This window comes from Brachyhypopomus gauderio, chromosome 7 (assembly GCF_052324685.1).
Source record: "Brachyhypopomus gauderio isolate BG-103 chromosome 7, BGAUD_0.2, whole genome shotgun sequence".
Classification (NCBI taxonomy): domain Eukaryota; kingdom Metazoa; phylum Chordata; class Actinopteri; order Gymnotiformes; family Hypopomidae; genus Brachyhypopomus; species Brachyhypopomus gauderio.
The window spans coordinates 19,982,448-20,005,287 of NC_135217.1; the positions used below are offsets into that span (position 1 = coordinate 19,982,448).

General features: G+C 49.0%; 1 protein-coding gene across 9 annotated transcripts in view; it reads right to left on the minus strand.

The window, feature by feature from the left end:
- The window catches only part of satb1b (SATB homeobox 1b), a 44,879-nt gene that overhangs the window by 14,997 nt on the left and 7,042 nt on the right, over positions 1–22,840 (minus strand). For 2 of the 9 annotated variants that reach the window (XM_077012394.1, XM_077012388.1), the window contains exons 1-10: positions 19,883–20,966; positions 18,058–18,303; positions 16,289–16,465; positions 15,625–15,751; positions 14,094–14,217; positions 8,401–8,512; positions 7,069–7,146; positions 4,483–4,934; positions 2,149–2,361; positions 537–608 (exon numbers count right to left, since the gene is read on the minus strand). In XM_077012394.1, coding sequence (XP_076868509.1) covers positions 537–608; positions 2,149–2,361; positions 4,483–4,934; positions 7,069–7,146; positions 8,401–8,512; positions 14,094–14,217; positions 15,625–15,751; positions 16,289–16,465; positions 18,058–18,274 — 1,572 coding nt within the window. In that variant the 5' untranslated portion in view covers positions 18,275–18,303; positions 19,883–20,966. Of the gene's footprint in view, positions 1–536; positions 609–2,148; positions 2,362–4,482; positions 4,935–7,068; positions 7,147–8,400; positions 8,513–14,093; positions 14,218–15,624; positions 15,752–16,288; positions 16,466–18,057; positions 18,307–19,882; positions 20,968–22,840 lie in introns of those variants that run through there. The other 7 variants (XM_077012391.1, XM_077012392.1, XM_077012395.1 and 4 more) reach the window with 7 other exon arrangements.

Genomic DNA, 22,840 nt, shown 5'->3' on the forward strand with positions numbered 1-22,840 from the left:
ATATATATATATATATATATATATATATATATATATATATATATATATATATATATATATATATACACACACACACACACACATACTCACACACACACATACACATACATATATATTTATATATATGCCCTGATAGATGGGACTTTATTATTTATTAATCCCTTTATTATTATTAATTTCTTAAGTGTTTTGTCAAAGCAGCATTCAAGGCATAAAGTAAAGGGGACAAAAACAGCTAGTCTTACAAGGACAACTTCATGTCCTTGTAAGATTTGGGTGTCCTATGTCGAATATTCCTCGCCATGGTCCCGGTTCAAATAAGAGTAAGAATATTAAGTATTAAGGTTTTACATAAACAAGGGTTAAGGATTTAAATGAGGTTTTTCTTTGGGAATGTGGGACATGTGTGTCAGTGGGACTGTATTACACTGCCAGAAGCAAACTCAGAGGTAGCTAGCTGGGTGTTGTGATGTGTTTGCTTGTCATGGTGGAGGGTCCCAGGGGTCTGTAATGTGTCGAGATTCAAGCGTACTCACGGGAGAGATCCCCACTGGAATCCTGGGATTCCAGTCCTCTGGCCTGACATTGTTACATTCCTCTCTTCTGGGCTGTAGAGAGAGAGAGACACACACACCCACACATGCACGTGCACATGGACACACACATGCATGCACACACACACACACACACACACACACACACACACACACACACACACACACACACACACACACACACACACACACACACACACACACACACACACACACACACACACGTACACTTTTAACACATTTAACTCCTCTGGATTCTGGGTCCTCTGGTGAAAAGCTAAGTTTAATCAAAGCCACTAATCTAATGCTCACTATGACATTGCGATGAGGAGCCTCTCTTCTAAGAAGAATAATCTGCTTAATGTCTCTTCAGAGGACAGGGACTGTGCCAATAGTGTGACACCTTTGCTCTCATGGCTTGTGTTTGGACCTAAAGTCTTCAGCTGGACACTGTGGAAATGTGTCAAACTGCACGCTGTGCCCGACAAGAACGGAAGGTAATGTCAGTGTTCTTGAAGTCGTTGAGCTGTTTAACTGTAAAAGGCAAAATCAACGAGTTTCTTGCTACGACCCTCAACACGATAACGCAGGTAGAGGCAACCGCGTCCGTCGGTGGTGTAACAGCAGCTTTACAAGAGAGCACCATGGCACTAATTAAAAACACTGCCCCCCACAGGACGGAGGACACAGCTGCTGTGAAGTGTCAGATCAGGCCTGTGTGGAGTGGCTGTTGGGTGGAGGCCCGGGCGTGGCTGGTGAAGCACACGGGTGTAGGTCTAAGAGAGTTGGGTGGAGGCCCGGGCGTGGCTGGTGAAGCACACGGGTGTAGGTCTAAGAGAGTTGGGTGGAGGCCCGGGCGTGGCTGGTGAAGCACACGGGTGTAGGTCTAAGAGAGTTGGGTGGAGGCCCGGGCGTGGCTGGTGAAGCACACGGGTGTAGGTCTAAGAGAGTTGGGTGGAGGCCCGGGCGTGGCTGGTGAAGCACACGGGTGTAGGTCTAAGAGAGTTGGGTGGAGGCCCGGGCGTGGCTGGTGAAGCACACGGGTGTAGGTCTAAGAGAGTTGGAGACATCCGTGCTGCAAAACATCTGCCTGTGTCCTCTTCTCTCATGCACTCACATACACACTTGAGCGAGCACCAATAGCATTTCAGCGTGTGTGTGTGTGTGTGTGTGAGAACGAGCAGGAGAGGGGCTTTATGTGGGGTAAAAGGCCTGGCCCGGCATACGTGGCACAGAGGGGCTTTGTGTCCACCGTGACACACTCAAGTGCTCTCGGACTCTCGGAGAAGCCCACAGAGAGGAAATTGGTGCACCCGGTTCACGCTGCTGTCTTTGCGCTGGAGAATCTGGGTGGTTCTCACTCCCCGACTGCACGCGCTCCAGTCCAGCCTATATCAGGCACCGTTTAAAGGGTTGCTGGATACAAAATAAGCCTGACTCTACACTCAAATTATTTTTAATGACAAAGCTCCACTCTAAGACTGATCACTGCACAGAAAACTGGGCCAAACATTTTTAGTCTGCTTTAGGTTTTACAGTTTGAGATCTACCCTTCACGTCAGGATGCCCCAGGAGGGGTAAATGTGGGTGTCACCTGTACGGGGCGTGTGGGGGGCGTGCTGATGAGGGGGGCGGGGCCCATGGCAGAGGCGGCGGTCAGGCTCCTCTCTCTCTCCTCCTGGTAGATGCGGTCTCTCTCTGCCTCAGGCAGCTGCAGGAAGTTCTGCATGGCCCTCAGGTTGACCAGTAGAGACTGGGACGCCGTCTTTGGGTCTTCCTCTTTCCTTAGGATTTCTGAGAGCAGACCCTGACGAGGGGGAGAGAGACAGAGCATGAGAAGGATGGCAGACAGAGAGAGAGACAGAGAGAGACAGAGAGAGAGAGAGAGAGAGAGAGAGAGAGAGAGAGAGGAGAGAGAGAGAGAGAGAGAGAGATGAAAGTGCAGTAAGTGAAGCACGCAGAAGGGCAAAAAAATGGCAGCACTTTGTCCAACAATCAGATAATTCACTCTAAACTCACAGAGCTGGGAGACGAGGCTTCATAACTCCCCCGACTCCGTCCAACCTCCCCCCTGCGTTCTCTATCTCTGCTGCAATCACAAAAGGCCACCGAACCCACATGCGCTTTCCCAGCCCGAGACGCCGGGACGTGTCACCACAAGTACTCTTCATTAAACCAGCACAGAAGAACGTACAATAAATATTACAAGAGCTCCTCTCCAAAACCCCAAAAGAACGGCACGTAGAAAAGTTCTTTATAGTGCAGATAAATAGGAAAGGCTGCCAATTCCACGAAAGAAACACAACTCTGTTCGCACTCCCACTTTCCAATAGATTCTTATCACTTTCACACGGCTTCAAAGACACGGGGAGACTGTAATGAGCCTCACGGTTGAGCCCCTCCCCCAAACTATGCGGAACATCTTCAGACATTATCTCAACTTTCCAACAGCTTGCTCGGAGCAAAACAAATAAATAAATAAATAAGTCAGGGGAGGGGGGGTGGTGGTGGCGGTCCGTGACCGGCCCCTGGGCTCATGGCGTTATGGCAGTGAGCCAGGTACATCTCTCTCCCCCTCACCTGATGAAGGTACATGGTTGTCATGGCGCCGCACCTCTACAGAAGTCAACAGCGACGCAGAGCTTCTGCTAAAAGCCGTTTGTAAGAAGCGGGAAAAGGGGAAAAAAAACAAAAAGAGAAATAGAGGAAGTTGTTAAAGGAGCACAAGTTGCAGGAAAGTTCCAAGCAGGAAGAGGCTGCAGGAGCTTTTCCTCCTGCACAGGGCCGTGGCGTCGATGGGCAGCCGCGTGGCACAGTGCCCCCCACCCCCAAACACCCCCCCCCCCCCCCCCATGTCTCCAGGACAGCCCCGTCTGAATACTCCCACAGCAAACTGCCTCCAGGTGCCACGGTGGCGAGTGTTCGGCTGTTAGCGGTTAGCGTAATGTGGCCCGCGTGTACAGGCACGCTCTGGACCGACTTGTCGTAGCTGACGTGTGGCACTGGGGCGCCGGGCAAAGGTTCAGCTTCCAGACACCTAAACGAGACGCCATCCTGCTCAAAGATCGCGCTGATACGCACACATCCATAGACGCGCGTAAGTGAGAAGAGCGAACCACAGCTAGCATTCCTAACACACTGGCATGTGTTACTAATATGTAGGAATTTCGTGACCGCTCACTTGATTCACGTCTGTCAAAGAATCAAGTTAGAGACGTTGTACTGGTAATTTAGCAAATGCTGCGTTAAACTATAGTTCCTGCTGTGACTATGCTATACACTAACATCTGTACATCCAAACTTTTCCATCAGACTTTTACCCAACACTTAAGGGTTCTGCTAGATTTTTTTCTTTTTGTGCAAGTTTGCAAACATCTGAAAAACCTTGATAACGACAGCAACCAATCAGTATAGTCAGTCAAACCTGACAAGATCTTGTCTGCAGAATTCAGTGGAGGATGTCAGAATGACTCATAGTTATTCAGATCAATTCAACCACTGATGCTGACTTTTGGATTAAGCTGGCTAGCTACATAAATACCTCCAAGGCTTTCGGCGTTCACAACATTGGAGCTTCAACCCGTCAAGTCTCAGCACTAAGGCGAGAACGAATTTCAAACAACTAAGCTTAAAAACAATTCATTTATGAAGTGGAAGACACCTGGTCGTGACAGTCAATCACCACAGTCACCGAGTCAACGTGACACAAGAACATGGAAATTCCTGTTAGCTGCTCTTCAACTCACTCTTGGACCAACGAGCTAAACAAACACCAGCTGTGTGTGCTGGGACACACACACACACACACACACACACACACACACACACACACACACACACACACACACACACACACACACACACACACCCCTACACCTCTCTGGCAACCAGCGGCCCCGAGCAGAGACGGAAGCCGCTGCGTACCCACCTGCGTTCTGTTGAAGGCCACGCGGGCGAACACCGCCTGGGATATGCCGGCTCTCTTCAGCTCATCGCGCACCCACTGGTAGATCTCGGCCGACACCTCCGTGTTGGAGGACACCTGCGAGTCCAGGGGCTTGTTGAGGGAGCGGCTGACGGGCGGATGGTTCAGGTACTGCTGGTTGAGAGACTGCTGAGCCAGGAGGCGGTTGACGGCGTACTGCTGGTTGAGGATCTGTGCCATGACGATCTGCTGGTTGACCAGCTGTGGGCTGATGGGGGTGGACACCAGGCCCGGGTGGAGGCCGGGTAGCTGGGCCCGGCCCGCCGCCTGCCCGCTGTGCGGTAGGGGCGCCGGCGACGGCGGTTGCTCGGCCGTGGTGCCCGGGATGGGCTGCTGGCTGAAGTTCAGGTGGTTGGGGCCCGGTGGGGAGAGTTCTGATAGGCTGTCCATCTCAGCTGTGGGATAGAGAGGAGAGAGAGGGGACATGGGGTCAGCGCGGACGGATCTGTCTGCGTCAACAGGACAGCAAAAAGCTACTCAATCTGGTTAACGGTTGCTCAATCAGTAGGACCTGCGTTTCAATCTCACAAGATCACATCAGCAGACAGAAGACCCGGAGTAATATGCCTTATTAAAAGACAAAAGGTGAAACACACACACAAGCAAAAAATAACCCTAAACAAATGACTTGCTACAGTGGCTTAACAAAAGACTTTGCTGATTAAGCTTAACTCTACACAGTAACACTGACCCAGCCAGTGAGGGCCAGGAGCACTGACACAAGCCTGCCCAACCCAGCTCCTGACCCCAGCTCCCTGACCCCAGCTCTGTATGTCTGCGGCATTGAGCAGCATCAACATGGGCGTACCATGATTGTCCCCTCCAGCCTGGGGGCATCTCTTTATGCTCCTGATTTTCAAACGTACACAAACTGGACTATAGGGAAACTGGGAAAGGGCTGAATCGCCATGGCAGCGAGCGCGGGACACGACGCAGGGCTAGCCCGGACAGGACCCAGAGAGCACGGCAGCCATGTGACACCGTCGATGGGATTTACTCTTATAAACATCTCGGCCCTTTTTAATTGACGTGGGGCTGGAAAATCTGGCAATGAAAAGGCAGCAGGGGGCCCTAGCGCAGGGGACCGGAGACAGCCAGGGCCTCCGCTTCAAGTGCATGTATAAAACTTATATATATAAATAATAATAAACGCCCTCAAGATGTATAGGAACTACAGGGTCTGTGCAACTACAGGGACTCCAACTCTGGCAGAAATTTCCAAACTTTCTTTCTAAACAAAAAATAAATAAAAATTCTAATAAATTAATAAATTAATAAATTAATTAAAGCACAAGTGTGACTTATGGCAACTCATCAAAATATAAATATTTCAATAGGAGATAAAAAGCAGATTAAGAGCATGGAATCTATCCAGAAAAAAAAAATCTCCAATAATCACAGGAACACAAGCATGTGTCTTTACTGACAGCAAGCACAAAGGGAACCATGGCTGCTCCTTTCAGTATTGGCAGAGAGTGGGGGGGTGTGGAGCCCCCTAATAATCAAAGCTCTCCCATAATCCCCCTCATTCCAGCAGTCAGATGCTGCGGTGCGCCTTTCGGTTCCCTTTTTTAACCATACAAAACTGCTCGGGGGCACACACACACACACACACACACACACACACACACACACACACACACACACACACACACACACACACACACACACACACACACACACACACACACACACACACACACACACACACACACCTTCTTCATGCAAATTGAAAGGCAGGAGAGAAAGCATTCACGGGTCCCACTGTAGCGGTGAGCAGCAGACACAGGGAGGGGGTTCCGACTGTGGAATCTGGCACCAAGCAGGCCAGGATTAGCCGTACAATAGCAGAGGGGATGAGGGCCGGGGAGTGGAGAGAGAGAGAGGAGAGAGAGAGGAGAGAGAGAGAGAGAGACAGACAGACAGAGGGAGGTGGGGGAGGAGGGCGAGAGAGGCCCCATGAGAGGCCCCGGTGTGTCTCTGAGGAAGCAGCAGGACTCCAACCCACTCCACTGCCACACAGTAGGACATCTCTCTCTCTCTCTCTCTCTCTCTCTCTCCGTCTCCCTCTCTCTCCGTCTCCCTCTCTCTCCGTCTCCCTCTCTCTCTCTCTCAAACACATGCGTGTGCACATACACACACACTTAGTTTTGCAGAAACTAAGGTGGCAACAGGGGTGGCTAACCTCCACTGACCTGGTCAGCGGCAGAAAGACCCCCCACCACCCAACCCCGCCCTCGAGGGGCGGAGACCGCGCAGCAGTGGCACCTCACGGCTCCGCCTCCTCGCTGCTGTTGTACTGGGCTGTTATTGTGTTGTGTCACCCCAGGCTTAGTCACAAAACACCAAATTAACGTCTCACGTGCCTCATGCGCGTTGTTAACGTGTGCCGTTCAGAGGCAATCGTGGAAGCCCTTCCCTCCCCCACCCGAGTCTCATGAATATTAAGTAGCAGGGAATACTGCCGTGGGCTGTTGATGGGCTGGTGTGGAGTGCGATGCGGGAGCCCGGGTGTGTCACGTGACCTACCTACTGTGGTGGCACGTGGGCTGTCATGGAGGACGCACGTCCCCAGGTAGCCCTCCAGCTGAGAGGGTTGGCGCATGACTGCACAGGCGCACACACACACACACACACACACACACACACACACACACACACACACACACAGGTGTGGAGAGAGATAGAGAGTGTTAGTGGGACGAAGCATGAACGTCTTGTGCGTGGGGGCACACGTTGCCCCGTGTGTCACGGCAAGAAAACGCACGCACGGTTGTTCGGGTGACACGACAGACACCCCACTACTAGTAGCCAGATCCTGACATCAGCGCGTGTGCAGCCTGCCGAGACACGGTCACGTCCGCACGCACCCGGACGCTGCGACTTGGAGCCACGTCTCGGCCTGTTGGCGTCAGCCGCGCTCCCTCTGATCTCCCCCGCCCACAGACACGCGGGGATTCTCAGGCTTCCACTCGATTGTTACGCGCAAACATCATGCAAGCAGGAGGATTACTGCCACGCCGCCCGCGTCTCACCGCGGTTACGCGTAGCAACGTCTGCGTGTCGTCAGGCGCTTCCCGAAGTTGCGGCGCCTGTTCCGATCACCTAAGCTGGCAGCTCAACAATCGGTGTCGTTTAAACCGAAATATAACAGTGTTGCGACAAGCATTCATCTGGCATAGCTCCGGTGCACCAGACCACACTGGCACTAGTTTTATTCTGTGTGGTTTTAGGTAAAACCTCTTTGTCTTTAAAAGCTACAACAGAGAAAACATGCAACTCTGGTAAAGATGACATCAGAAACAACAATACACTTTTTTTTCTTCTTACGCTATAATTACCATAATGCATGCTCACAGAACTCTGGATGAGCAAAAAGGTGTGTCCAAAACCCAGGAAAACTAACCATTAGCTATCAATGGTCAATTTTCATAAAATATTTTGTTAATTTGCTTTTTTCTATGGACATGCGTTTGCCAAAAAAAGGTCATTTAGAGTGCAAAATCTAGACTCCGCCTACAGCAGCAACTTTGTGTGGCCCAGACAGGATCTGGTCTAGAAAGTGCCAAGCTAGTAGATACACATCTAAAAGATATTACCCCATGTCATAGGTTCTCACAGAAAAATCACCATCACAAACCAAAAAAACCTGAAAATAAACATTTATACAAACATCCACAATGTTTGTCAATTCATAAAAAAACAAAAAATAAACCCATGTACATCAAGCGATGAAGTGGGAGAACAATTACAAAAAAATGTTTCCTGAGGACAAAATCAACACAACTGGACTACACAGGTGCTGCAGTGGCAGGTGTAACAGTGATGGCGGTGTGCGGTGTGTGTTCTCATTTTGCTTACCCATCATATCTTTTGTCTTCTTGAAATGTTTATACCAACGTCCAAATTCCTGACACTTCGCTGCTGAAACATTTGCATAGTAAGTACTGTTCACAATGGAAGATATCATACTCTACAGGGGAGAGAGAGGGAGAGAGAGAGAGAGAGAGAGAGACACACACACAAAATGGTGTTGAGCTCCCCTTTGCTTCATAACACACATCACCATAGTATTTGTTTAATTTTACAGGCAGTAAAACACAGTCCAAGACATGCTGCAGAGGGAAGTAAATCTGCATAAATTAAAGAGAACTTAAACGTGAACCAATCAGCACGTCCCTTTTCATAGCGAAATGGCCCAGAGTCTGACAGAGTGCCAGATAAGATGAGTTTCAAAAGAGATTAAAAAACACAAACAAACAAACAGAAGCCTTGTATACAACAGCATTTTCTACCAAGATAGTAGATAGCAGATGCAGCATTGGGGATTTCTGCCCTGTTTGAACACAAGCCTGTCCAGTGCTGGGTGGAGGCACGTGGGTGAGATGTCCGCACCTGGCTTCTTCTCCCGCCCCCTGTCCACTGGGCTTTAAGAGCCAGTGCTGGGTGGAGACGCGGGTGGAGAGGTCTCCACTCCTGGTCCCTTCCCCCTTCCTCTCTTCAGATGCATTCTTCCCAAACAAGTCCGCATTCAGTTTCATTAAGCTCAACAATTAACACCGAAAAGGCCCCAGGCAAAGTAACACACGCGCACTCGTGGACGCGTGTGCAAGAAACTGCTCGGATTGTTATAAATATTCCAAAGACCAAACCATCTGTTTTAAAATGACAGGTGTGCCGGCTTCATCGTCCTCCGACATGAGTGAGAGGATTCTGCTTCGTGCCCGAGAACTGGCTGAGTCCAGTCTACCTGCTGGCTGTCAGCTCGGTGTGTTCAGTTGCGTCTGGTCCACTGCGACTCTGAAAGCCCCTCAGAGACAGCTCGCAGAAGGTCAAGGGAGGGTGCGCGAGAGGGCCGGTCAGGCACACAAAAGGGAGAAAGCAACAACCAAGAGGACAGAGAGGCACAAAATGTCAAAAACGGCCCGAGACAAAGGCGTCTGCTCCAAGGGCCCGTCAGGCTGGCCGGCCTGCTGTCAGACTCGTTTTTTGAGCGTTATCAGATTCCTATTATCTTTCATCTCCACAATGATGCACAGTGAGATTCCTGTGGCACAGGAGCAGATGCGGATCGGCCAATGGCGTCAGGCTCGCGTCGCAGAGCCGCCAGGGCTGAGAGAATCTCTCTCCTCGAACGCACCGGAAGCTTCTGACAAGAGCCCTTACAACTCACACACCTCACCGGCTCCTCCCCCCCCCCCCCACACACACCACAGAGTGCGTGCGAGCGCGTGCCGGGGATCGGGCCAGCCGGCTGCCATCGGGCCAGGTACAGGGAGCAGGAGGCTAGGCCCCTTTAAGTGATAAGCATCTGCAGGCCTTATCGGCGTGCCCAGGAAGCTGCTCTGCAGCGCTATCGGCCCCTGCGATCTGCTCGGCTTTCCGTCACGGGAGCAGCACGTGAGAACCGTGCCGCCCGCTCTGTGCCACCGCTCTCCTCTCCGTCTCTCTCTCCGTCTCTCTCTCTCTCTCTCTCCCCCTCGGCCTCTGTGGGGCCCTGCTGCCGCGTCTCCGTCGTACGCCATCTCGCCGAATCTCTCTCTCACCCCCGTCTTTACACCCTGCTTCTTCTATGAGCTTTCACCCATTGTATGGGACCCCTGGGTTACTCCCCACGCCTCTCTCAACATATCATAATTACAGCGGCTTTCAGGCGCCAGCAAATGTATAGCGCCAGGTGTCTGCAGTGGCTTTATTCTAGCCCGCGACGGCCCCCCCGGGAGGCTCGCCATACAGACCCCACTGTGCGGCTATCTGCTGACCAGCTGTTCTCTGGAAGGGGCGGGCCAGAGGTGGGCTGTGAGCTGGCGAAGATGCGGCTTTGGTGGGCCGCACACGTCCGTGGGGAGGTGAGGATGAGCGGACTCGTCCCAGAGAGCAGCGGTGGCCGGCGCCTCGGACGTCAGGGCCTCTGGAACGCCATCTTCGGTGACGTGAGGGGGGAATACGCGTCTGGACGGGCAATGGCGCTATGCTAACCCTGCGTGGCTATTTTTCCTAAGGAGTCTCTTCAGGGCATTTGTAGGCCAGACACACAAAGAGCGACTCCAGCTACAGGGGGGAATAAAACTAAACGCTCGACAAGACCGCGGACAAAAGCGCTATTTTCAGGGCCCTGACGCACCCCCGAGCCAGCACCAGTGTGGGGTAATTCTCCAGATACCGCGTTTGTTAACCTCTCTCTTCCTGCCTGAGGATTACCGCCCTGAATATCAAGGACAAGTTAATCCTATAAAAGTTGCCAATCATGCTTTTGCCTGTGAAAACAGCCCCGTTGTGTGTGTCTCTCCTGACTCCTAGCACCTCTGCATAACATGGCTGACTCTACCAAAGCAAAGGGCCCCCACAGACACAAACCATCACTTCTAGAAAGCAGAGCTTCCGGACACAGGTTCTAGACTGGTTCACCAGCTAAATGTCAGCTGTGAGACACTGGGACAATCTGAAATTGTGCGTATTGTACAATTCTACAGTGTATATAATACAATAAATCCTCCTGGGCATCTGATAAATGTATTTTATGTACATGTGACTAAACGGATATATAATTTAAAAACACACCAAGCCTTTTGTGCTTTGAGTGGTGAATGAGAAAAGAAAAACTGTCCTGACCTTCCTGTTTGGTGTTGTGCCCCAGACAGCTGTGTATGTTGTGTGTGTGCCCAGACAGCTGTGTATGTTCTATGTGTGCCCAGACAGCTGTGTATGTTCTATGTGTGCCCAGACAGCTGTGTATGTTCTATGTGTGCCCCATACAGCTGTGTATGTTCTATGTGTGCCCAGACAGCTGTGTATGTTCTATGTGTGCCCATACAGCTGTGTATGTTCTATGTGTGCCCATACAGCTGTGTATGTTCTATGTGTGCCCATACAGCTGTGTATGTTCTATGTGTGCCCATACAGCTGTGTATGTTCTATGTGTGCCCAGACAGCTGTGTATGTTCTATGTGTGCCTCATACAGCTGTGTATGTTCTATGTGTGCCTCATACAGCTGTGTATGTTCTATGTGTGCCTCATACAGCTGTGTATGTTCTATGTGTGCCCATACAGCTGTGTATGTTCTATGTGTGCCCATACAGCTGTGTATGTTCTATGTGTGCCCATACAGCTGTGTATGTTCTATGTGTGCCCATACAGCTGTGTATGTTCTGTGTGTGCCCAGACAGCTGTGTATGTTCTGTGTGTGCCCAGACAGCTGTGTATGTTCTGTGTGTGCCCAGACAGCTGTGTATGTTCTGTGTGTGCCCAGACAGCTGTGTATGTTCTATGTGTGCCCAGACAGCTGTGTATGTTCTATGTGTGCCCAGACAGCTGTGTATGTTCTATGTGTGCCCAGACAGCTGTGTATGTTCTATGTGTGCCCAGACAGCTGTGTATGTTCTATGTGTGCCCAGACAGCTGTGTATGTTCTATGTGTGCCCAGACAGCTGTGTATGTTCTATGTGTGCCCAGACAGCTGTGTATGTTCTATGTGTGCCCCAGACAGCTGTGTATGTTCTATGTGTGCCCAGACAGCTGTGTATGTTCTATGTGTGCCCAGACAGCTGTGTATGTTCTGTGTGTGCCCAGACAGCTGTGTATGTTCTGTGTGTGCCCAGACAGCTGTGTATGTTCTGTGTGTGCCCAGACAGCTGTGTATGTTCTGTGTGTGCCCAGACAGCTGTGTATGTTCTATGTGTGCCCAGACAGCTGTGTATGTTCTATGTGTGCCCAGACAGCTGTGTATGTTCTATGTGTGCCCAGACAGCTGTGTATGTTCTATGTGTGCCCAGACAGCTGTGTATGTTCTATGTGTGCCCAGACAGCTGTGTATGTTCTATGTGTGCCCCATACAGCTGTGTATGTTCTATGTGTGCCCATACAGCTGTGTATGTTCTATGTGTGCCCAGACAGCTGTGTATGTTCTATGTGTGCCCAGACAGCTGTGTATGTTCTATGTGTGCCCAGACAGCTGTGTATGTTCTATGTGTGCCCCAGACAGCTGTGTATGTTCTATGTGTGCCCCAGACAGCTGTGTATGTTCTATGTGTGCCCCATACAGCTGTGTATGTTCTATGTGTGCCCCATACAGCTGTGTATGTTCTATGTGTGCCCCATACAGCTGTGTATGTTCTATGTGTGCCCCATACAGCTGTGTATGTTCTATGTGTGCCCCATACAGCTGTGTATGTTCTATGTGTGCCCCATACAGCTGTGTATGTTCTATGTGTGCCCCATACAGCTGTGTATGTTCTATGTGTGCCCAGACAGCTGTGTATGTTCTATGTGTGCCCAGACAGCTGTGTATGTTCTATGTGTGCCCAGACAGCTGTGTATGTTCTATGTGTGCCCAGACAGCTGTGTATGTTCTATGTGTGCCCAGACAGCTGTGTATGTTCTATGTGTGCCCAGACAGCTGTGTATGTTCTATGTGTGCCCAGACAGCTGTGTATGTTCTATGTGTGCCCAGACAGCTGTGTATGTTCTATGTGTGCCCAGACAGCTGTGTATGTTCTATGTGTGCCCAGACAGCTGTGTATGTTCTATGTGTGCCCAGACAGCTGTGTATGTTCTATGTGTGCCCAGACAGCTGTGTATGTTCTATGTGTGCCCCATACAGCTGTGTATGTTCTATGTGTGCCCCATACAGCTGTGTATGTTCTATGTGTGCCCCATACAGCTGTGTATGTTCTATGTGTGCCCCATACAGCTGTGTATGTTCTATGTGTGCCCCATACAGCTGTGTATGTTCTATGTGTGCCCAGACAGCTGTGTATGTTCTATGTGTGCCCAGACAGCTGTGTATGTTCTATGTGTGCCCAGACAGCTGTGTATGTTCTGTGTGTGCCCAGACAGCTGTGTAAGTGTGTGTTCTGCCTGCATGCAGGTTATTACTGAGGATCAGAGGACAGACATGGAGATGGGTCCAGTGAAACAGAATCCCTACACAGCACTAAAACTAGCCCTGGTGAACATATTTCACCACAATCCCTAGAACCCCTTACACACAGTTACACAAAACCCTAAACACCCACTCTCAGGCAGGCACACACACACACACACATTAAAGCACACATACTTATGGACTCGCACACAGGGAGATAAAGAACTGCTCTCTACCAGGTAGTTGATCAAAATTCTGTTCTCTCCCACAAAACATTTAACCACACTGAAAAAAAAGCTACAGATACAGGAAAGGGCAAATGTACTACTCAGAAATAAAAAGACAAGTGGGCCCTATCTAAAAGGCCTGCTGCCTGAAATACATAACAAAGATTCTTCCTGTCTCTCCATTGTTTTCCCAACAATAACTTACATTCATCACCACTATAAGCACTATGACTGGGTGGTGGGGGGGGGGGGGGGGCATTAATCTGTGAGGAAAGCAAACAGCCATTGATTTAAATTTCTATTACCACTGTGGCCGCTCACAGTCTACCAGACTCTGGGCATTTGTAAAAGGGACACTGCAGTGTTGGCAAGTAGACGGTGGTGGTGGAGGAGGAAGGGGGGGGGGGGGGGTAGAAGAGGGTGGAGTTGAGGGGAGGGGGGGGGTTGCAGAAGGTTCCAGCACCTGTGACAAGGGACATTCTTTTGCCAAAGAGCTCTGGTTCATGTCTTTGAGTAACTCCTTGAGGGCGTTTCTTACTGTAGAGTGGGTCCACTGCTCTGGGGGCAGGTCTTCCAGTTTAGGACAACTGCATGGAGACATGGGGAGAGAGGTAAAAAGAGTTAGGTGTGGTGAGAGAAAGAGAGAGAGAGAGTGTGTGTGTGTGTGTGTGTGTGTGTGTGTGTGTGTGTGTGTGTGTGTGTGTGTGAGAGAGAGAGAGAGAGAGTACAGGCTCTTGCTCTTCCTGCTGCAAGCGCCCCTCTAAGACAGACAGATTTCATTTGGCGCATCAAGCAGATGCATCTGGAGATTGCTCCCCCACACACACACACACACATACACTCTCTCGCTCTCTCTCCCTCTCTCTCTCTCTCTCTCTCTCTCTCTCTCTCTCCCTCTCTCCCTCTCTCTCTCTCTCTCTCTCTCTCCCTCTCTCCTGATTGTTCTGATTAGTTAATTACTTTATACAACACATCTGCTGTATTGATGCATGAATTATACATCAGCTGCATGTGGCGACTATTATTTCAAGTAACTTCTACCTTCCTGGCACGATGTGCCTGCGAAACCAATTTGAGGTGTTACAGCCTACATTTAGCTGCAAAACACAGAGAGGAAAAATGATCTGAAATAAAACATACAAACATACTGAATAAAAAAAAATTAAAAAAAGATATGTGCATATGGTTAATAAAAACGCGGTTCTTTGCATGAGTGAGCACCGCCATGGCAAGCTGTGCTATATGCATCTTTTATAAAGCCTATTGAACAGGACTCAACCAAAACAATATTGCGCAAGATATATGAAATGCAGAGCAGAATCAAGGATGCTGCAAATCTCCAAACAGCTGCATCCAAAATGAAGTGTCGCAGTGTAGTCTTTCATTATTGTATCCATACAGTAGCACTGAGCTCAAGGCGACAGAGAGAATGACTGAGGAAGGAGAGAGGAAAGGTGGAAATTATGGTTGAAAATTCATATGGTTCAGCACGATGTGTGTATGTGCTTCTGTAGACGCAAACATGTGCGTGCGCGCACACACAAACACACACAAACACACGCTGAAGAGGAATAGCAGCAGGAACACCCTCTGGGGAGGAGATGGGGAGAGAGAGAGAGAGAGAGAGAGAGAGAGAGAGAGAGAGAGAGAGAGAGAGAGAGAGAGAGAGAAAAGAAGGGCGGCAGACGAATGTCTATGGCTAGGACTAGCATGCTAGAAATAAACACAACCTTCTGTGTCCTAGCCAATATGGGGATAAGAGAAAGAGAGAGAGGGTGTTGCTGGCTCTGTGTGTGTGTGTGTGTGTGTGTGTGTGTGTGTGTGTGTGTGTGTGTGTGTGTGTGTGTGTGTGCGCACGCGCATGTGTCTATGAGAAAGTAAACAGCTCAGTACAGTGAGGCTGTAAAAAATGGGTTGTGAGAGTGCTTCACTGTGGGATTGTGGGTAATAGCTGGTGGGTGGAGCAGTGCAGGATGACAGAGCGTGAGACGCACCTGTGCAGTTGGATCTTCAGGGTGATCACATGGTACACGTCCTGCAACATGTCAGCCACCGTGGCGTCAGGAGCATCCGTCACGTACGACAGCGGGACGGGGTTCCACTTCCCCACCTGGATCATGCCTGAAACGGTACACACACACACACACACACACACACACACACACACACACACACACACACACACACACACACACACACACACACACACACACACACACAACCGTTACATGCTGCACACATGGAGAATACAGTGTACGTCACATGAGTTCAACTCAGGTGAGACTTGATGTTCATAATTGACACCATCACGCGTTGGAGCTCACAGGTCCACGGTCGGACCTTCTCTACCGCACCTTGGCCAGAACCGAAAAAAGCCGCGGGCAGAGCGGGGAAACACAGCGGCGTGTGACGGACGGCCCGTGAGAAACAGCAGGCCCGAGGCCGCTGGGACAAAAATAACCTCCGGCTCTATGAAGGGGGCAATTAACAGCGGTGAGGGCCGCCCCCACACTTCCTGTCCCCACCAGAAGGAGCGCCACTACGCCGAGGAGGGCAGAGTGAGCATGGCCGCTCCACCCCAGGCTCTGGCCCAAGCCCGGTCCAGACAGAGTCATGGTCGTCTGCGTGCGTGCGCGTGCGTGTGTGTGTGTGCGTTACCTTTAGCCTGCGCAGCAGAGCTGTGGGAGTAGCCCAGGGAGAGAAGAGCCATCTCGATGAGCTGGTTGAAGAGCATGTCCTTCCTCACCAGCACAAACTCCGCATGCTCCTCCCTGCTGTCGAACTCCACAGGGTTCTCGTAGTGTTCCACCACGCAGAAGACCGGCAACATGTTCCCTAGAAGGCACGACAAGAAGTGACAGGAACCTCCTCAGCGGTGTGCTACTCCAGACACAGCACAACACACAGTACAAGAATCCACACAGATGAACTACAACTATATGACACAGTATAATTAGGTACGGTGTCAACACTTGGGATGTAATTATACATCAATGACATGTGAGAGTGATAGTGACAGTAATCAGTCAGAAGTATTAACCTGACACGAGTACTAGTGCAAGATCAAACCTCCAGCAATATTTGTATTACACATACTCCAAACAATGCATGCAACATTAAGATGGAATATAACTGTAAACGGAGAAGATGCTCATTTCAGTGATTTCATGGCTGAGGCTGGTTGGTATACGTGTTGCCTTCTGGAGCTTCAAATGCGTTTGCTACTGCTTACTGCCTCGTAACATTAGAGACGTTCTCTTGCCAGCTCCCAGGGCCCTTCCCATGATGCTTTGTGGCAGCTCCCTACACACCACACAGCTCTTGGGTTTTACACGTGTGTGTACACACTTTTCTACGATTACAAACAAAAAAACGGAAGAGTCTTTGTCCAAAGCAATCATATGTTGGGGTTTAATATGCAAATATCACTTAATACCAAGCAGTTGACACTCTTCACTGCTGAAATCTGAAGAATCTCAAAAGGTTCAAAAATATGGGGTTTTTTTGCATACAGTGGTCTGAGTGTGCGTGTGTGTGTGTGTGTGTGTGTGTGTGTGTGTGTGTGTGTGTGTGTGTGTGTGTGTGTGTGTGTGTGTGTGTAGGGTGGAATGGTAGATGGTGAGGAGGCTAATATTAAAGCAGAATATCCTAAGTTCAGCTTCTGATCTGTGAAGCATGACCGTCCTGAGGATACTAACATTTTCTGGCAAATAACCAATAAACAGGGATGATGGCGAACAGATGCCAAAGAATGTGCTGAAGTGGGGCTTCTCCCTTTTAATAGATAAAGATCCGACAATAAAGACTGCTGTGTGGGTTTACTTCAGGATCAATATGTGCTTTGTTTTCTAGGGAGCTGAGAAGAACCCATGGCAAATATTATTCAGCAGAAACAATGGCTAGCGTAGCACCCAAACTTTGAGTGAACGCTTGTCGAGACTTCACCGCTTGCCCTTGTGGAGCAGATTTTGGGGGGGGGGGGGGGGGTAACTGCTAGAGCTAACTGCAGAAGAGAACCTTGGAAGCTTACACAAGGCACTGCCTCTGACATGAAGGATGCCACACTAACATTACAAAAGTAACCCAACCTTAGTCAAAACGCTGCCTGTCAAAGGCTTATAGCACAGCACACTATCTATGCAATTCCACGAGAGACTAAAAATCACTGTAATTCTGTGGTAGTGCGAGTAAAAGAGAGACCTTTCTCCTCACTCTCCCTTTCTAACAATACGCTGCAGCCGCTCACCAAAATGATGTCACGCGTACGAGAGAGTGTGTGTGTGTGTGTCACTGAGCAAAGCAGAACACCCAGTGTGGTCACTGACCTGCGTGCATCTATATGAGTAAAGCCTCGATTCATAAAACGCTATATGCACCGGCTGGCCCTGGATGAAGGATGGGGGGGGGGGGGGGGGGGGCTTACTCACCCCTCTTGTGGCAACTCTTGAGCAGATGTGTGGAGGGCTTGTTGAAGCCCACTGCGGAGAGCTTGGGCCCGGCGGTGCTGGTGAGGCGTGCGCGACCCTGCGGACTGCCGTTTTGCTCCAGGCGTGCCAGCTTGGCCGGCGGGGCTTTGGACTCGCCCAGGCCGCTCACCAGCTCACAGTTCTCCTTCCCCAGGCACGCGTCACCGAGGTGGTCCATCGTGACTCAGCACCGCTGCGAGCTAGACCCTGCTGAGGCCGGGGTGGGGGGACGAGGGTTTGGGGGAGACAGGGAGAGCCCTGCGTCAGAGCCGGGACCCCACACCGCAGCCGGACAGGTGCCGGCGGGGTCCTGGCCTGCCTGAGGTACATCCTGCATGGTTAAATCAAACACATTAGCTACAACTCCCAGAAATCAGGAGAGTGGGTCATTCGGGCCGGTCTTACAAACGAACGCACAGATTTTGTTCGCGCGGGTGCAGCACACAAGTGTTCAACTGTGTCTCACATCTTAAACATCCCATACATGCATTCTTTGCACATTATTGGATTGCACAAAACAAAATCTAAGAAAATGACTGGAATTTGTGGTGTACACATGAGTCATGTGAACTACTCTGAGACACAAAAAGCTAAGCAGATATTCAGAGCCATGTTCATAACCTTGAAGAATACATTGTTTTGTCCCTTGAAATCAAACAATACTGGATCTTGTAAACACAAATGCTACTTTACCATCCAACACACACACACACACACATGACATATAACACATGTTACATGACTCAGGTATGTATCTTTGCTGGAGACAAACTCCCTAATCCAAGATAATGTTACTTAGCGTTTACAATCTCACGACGTTGTCATCATGTTCCTGTGCTTTCTTTTGTTTGTTTTTGTTTTTTCCTACAACATGTATTATGTATGCTGGTCCCTCTGCAGAATTTCATGTGCAGAGCAAACAAGCCCGTGTCTTTTTTGTGTGTGTGCAAACGCATTAATTTGCAGAGGATTCCACTCCTGTGATCACTGCACCGTTCAGCGAACCTTTCCACCGAGCACCAGGAGGACTGCGCAAGCCACTCCGCACACTAAACCACTCTACAGACCGAGTGCCACTGTTCTAGGGAGGGAACTGAAAAAGAAGGGGGTGAGCATGAGTAAATACTTTTGTGTAAGTAGTGACACACGAGGTGCTTCACACCCAAGGGATTTCTTCTTTATTTTCCGTTCTTCTTTTTATTAAATGGCCCACGAAGCTGTGGGTGTTTCATCTTTTACAGACTTGTTAAATTATCCAAACAAATCAGTGCATGGTGGGCCAGGTAGTGTCGGAAGATGCAGATACAGATTCAAAGTGCATTGGTTCATCTTCACTATGAAATACACTTGCACAATAAAAATGCAATACTACAGGGGCCTATTAACAAGCCCTGCCACAACGAGGCAAACATTATAATCCATATATTAAAGCTGTAAATTCCAGTGAGCTGATGTGGAATAAGTTTCACCTACAGGGATTATCTATGTACACAATAGCCCTCTTACGTTGGGTTAAAAATATATTAATTTGCAGCTCAAAACTTTTGGATAACTGATTACTTGTGCATGTATCTCGCATTAGGATACAAAAGGTGTAATGTCATATTTGCACAGTCAAAGGGCATCTAAATGGGAGTGGGTAAAAACAGCAGCAGGCTACTAATTATGTCGTGAATTTTCTGTGGGCTTATTTTCTGTGTATCTTACCGAACTAAAGGGAAAGAAACAATTATCCATGATAACTGAAGACGGTTATTACAATATGACGTTAAAACGTGAAACTCACCAGTTCAAAACTCGAAAGCATATAAGGACGTCTGGGTGAACAGCGCCTTCAAGTTTTGTCAGAAGGAAAACTTTAGCGTTTGATGCTCTTGAAGCGGCTTAATAGCCTATATTTGATGAAATATCAATCCTGTGGTGAAATACTCCTTTCTTACGTTGTGGAGAATGCAATATTCATGTCCAAAAACGAGTGAATCCTAATGGTAAAGTCAGTAGGTTAAAGTGCAGGCGTCCTGACGAGGCGAGAGCCAGTTTCGTGAGTAAGTAATTATTTGGGCAAATAAAAGCCTATCTAACCACCACGGTGTAAAAATAATAATAGTAATATCGTTGGTCTCCTCTCAGTTGATGATATAAACAGTATAAACTGAGCAAAACAAGCAAGATTTCTGTGGACAGTGTGTCCACTTCGGTTGAGTTTATAGGCTACGGTCGGCGGAGGAGACCCACCGGGATAATCACGCGTCCACACGCGAATAACGCCTCGGAAATAAAAGTGAGCTTTGGTAGCGATCACGATTCATAACGTACCGTCTCCCGTCATCGTTATCGTATCGCCTGCGTTGAGAAAACACGAGAAAACCAGCGGCACTTTTGTCTCTTCTGCGTGGACGAAAACGGAGCGAGCGGTCTGCTTTCTTGTCCGACGGCGACGCGCGATATGCGGTTCCAAACAGGTTAAAAGTGCGATATACTTTCCGACGTCGAAGGCGAATAAGGCGCGTTACAGATACATGACAGCTCCCCTGCGTTACACCGCTTTCACTTCATTACATTCGCGTCCGGACGGGGGTCCCTTCTCTTTCTCTTTCCTCCTCTCTGTCCCCATTAAATTATTAGTTGTATTGACTCATCACTCCCCTCGCGGGTGCTAGCGTTGCCCCTGCTTTCCTTTTCCTCCTCATTTCAAAAGAAAATACCCCCGAAACAAGCCGATTTAAGCCGGATTTCGAGTGGCCGAAGGCACCCTCCCGCGACAGCCGATGTCCTAGCGGAGGAACGACCCGAAAATAAAGTAAAAGTGCGGCGAAAACACAGAGGATGGTGCGATTTCCGGCTGTGCGCGCAGGAATTTTTAATCAGCTTGATTAGAGTGAGGCGGTTCTGCATTTATTACTGAATAACACACGCGCACATACACGCGCACATAGGATAGTCTGCACGAGTGAACCGCCTCGAGATATAAAATGCAGGTAAATATTTTAAACAAAGCAATGCATCGTTTTAAAAAAAACCTGCTGAGCAAATGCAGCAATAGGCTCACACTGCCAGATTTAGCCATATTGTTCTAGCGCAGTCATAACCTATACGACTCTAGACAGTAGGCTACTGTACTTTTCCAGGAGCAAAAAATATATAATAGCCTATTGTTTGTGGGCAAGGTTGGTTTTTAATACAAACGCAATATGTGGATATATTTTTATTATGCCATTACCATAATACGAAAATGTCATTTTATGACAGTCTATAAAGATGATAAGGATCGTGTTAGAAACAACACATCGCTGTTACATTTTCTTATCCGAAAGAGTTACAGAAAGCTTTAGATCGGTACGATATTTCTTATTGCAAAAGGACGCGCCATCTGTCAGGTTGCTGCATGGCTCTTGGGCGAGCGGGTAGTGGCGTGCTCGTTTCTGTATGGATAACCACGGTTCTCGCCGAGTGCGGCTACTGGCGGGGGGAGACGACGACAGGCAGGCAGAGCACTCGCAGGTGACAGCGTACAGCTGAGCGAACAACCACCTTTCCACGAAACCGGTCTCATTTCGCTACAGACAGAATTAGCCACAGCAAATGTGACACAGCCCTAAACCCGCGGCCGCGTGAAAAAGGCCGAATGAATTCTAAGCAGTGCCCAAGTGTACAGACGTCACTTCAACTGCCCGCCCCCAGACTTGCTGATTCAAATGTCTCCAAGTTTTTTACAGTTCAGAGACTTTTCATTGCATTATTACGATTTTTCTATTCTATTCTATTATATTCCATTCTATTCTATTATATGCAAGTTCTTTATTTAATTCAATTAATCTGAATGAAAATAACAGTATTAAATACAGCTTAATGCCACCTGAGGTATTGTGCAAACCACACAGCATTCAGGTGTTGCAGGCAACCCCAGTGGTATTAGAAGTATTGAACACTATCACACCAAATATCTACTCGCACAGGCCAACAGTCTGATTAGACAGGAAACCCACCAACACAACAAGCGAACCAATGCTTCTGCAAGCTTCATAAGAACATGGCCAGTGGTTTGTGTAAAAAAAAAATGAAATGCACAAGTCATAACAATGCAGAGCTCATGTGAGGTGTGAAACAACACAAATAAAACAATAAAACCAGTGCCAGCCACTGGAGAGGTCCGGAGAAAGCGAGCTCTGAAGAACTGACTACATGTTTTGGAATTTAGATCATTCCGAGACTCGTCTCCGCGTGTGACCCCTCTGCAGTTTGCACTCCTGCGCGAGGTTGAAAATACAGTGTATTTCCGGCACTGACAAATTTTCACTTAGCTTACTTTTTTGCTCTCAGGGGGTGCTAGCGTGCTCGTAAGACATTGGTGGGCGGTGCAGCCGAAATAGCTTCAAGATAGCGGCAGAGGAGATCAACTCAAATGGGCAACTAGGTGATACTGTAAACAGTTACAGCAAAGTCAGTACCCTACAAATCTGGCCAGTGAAAGGAGGCCTCGCTCAGGAAAAAGCCCCGCAAGGTTGTGCATGTGAAGGAACACCCAACATACCCTATGATTCTGCTCTACTGTCTAGGAGCAAACCATCTGGATCTGTTTGGTCCTGTTAATCACATACTTAAGAGGTTCGTTATGGCATCCACAAGCCGTGTGGCTGCTCCTAAATCTGAAGTACAGGCCTGCGTGTGTGTGTGTGTGTGGGGTTCTGAAACTGAAGTACAGGGCCAGGTGTGTCTAGTACTGAGACTCTGTGGATTTTGCCCA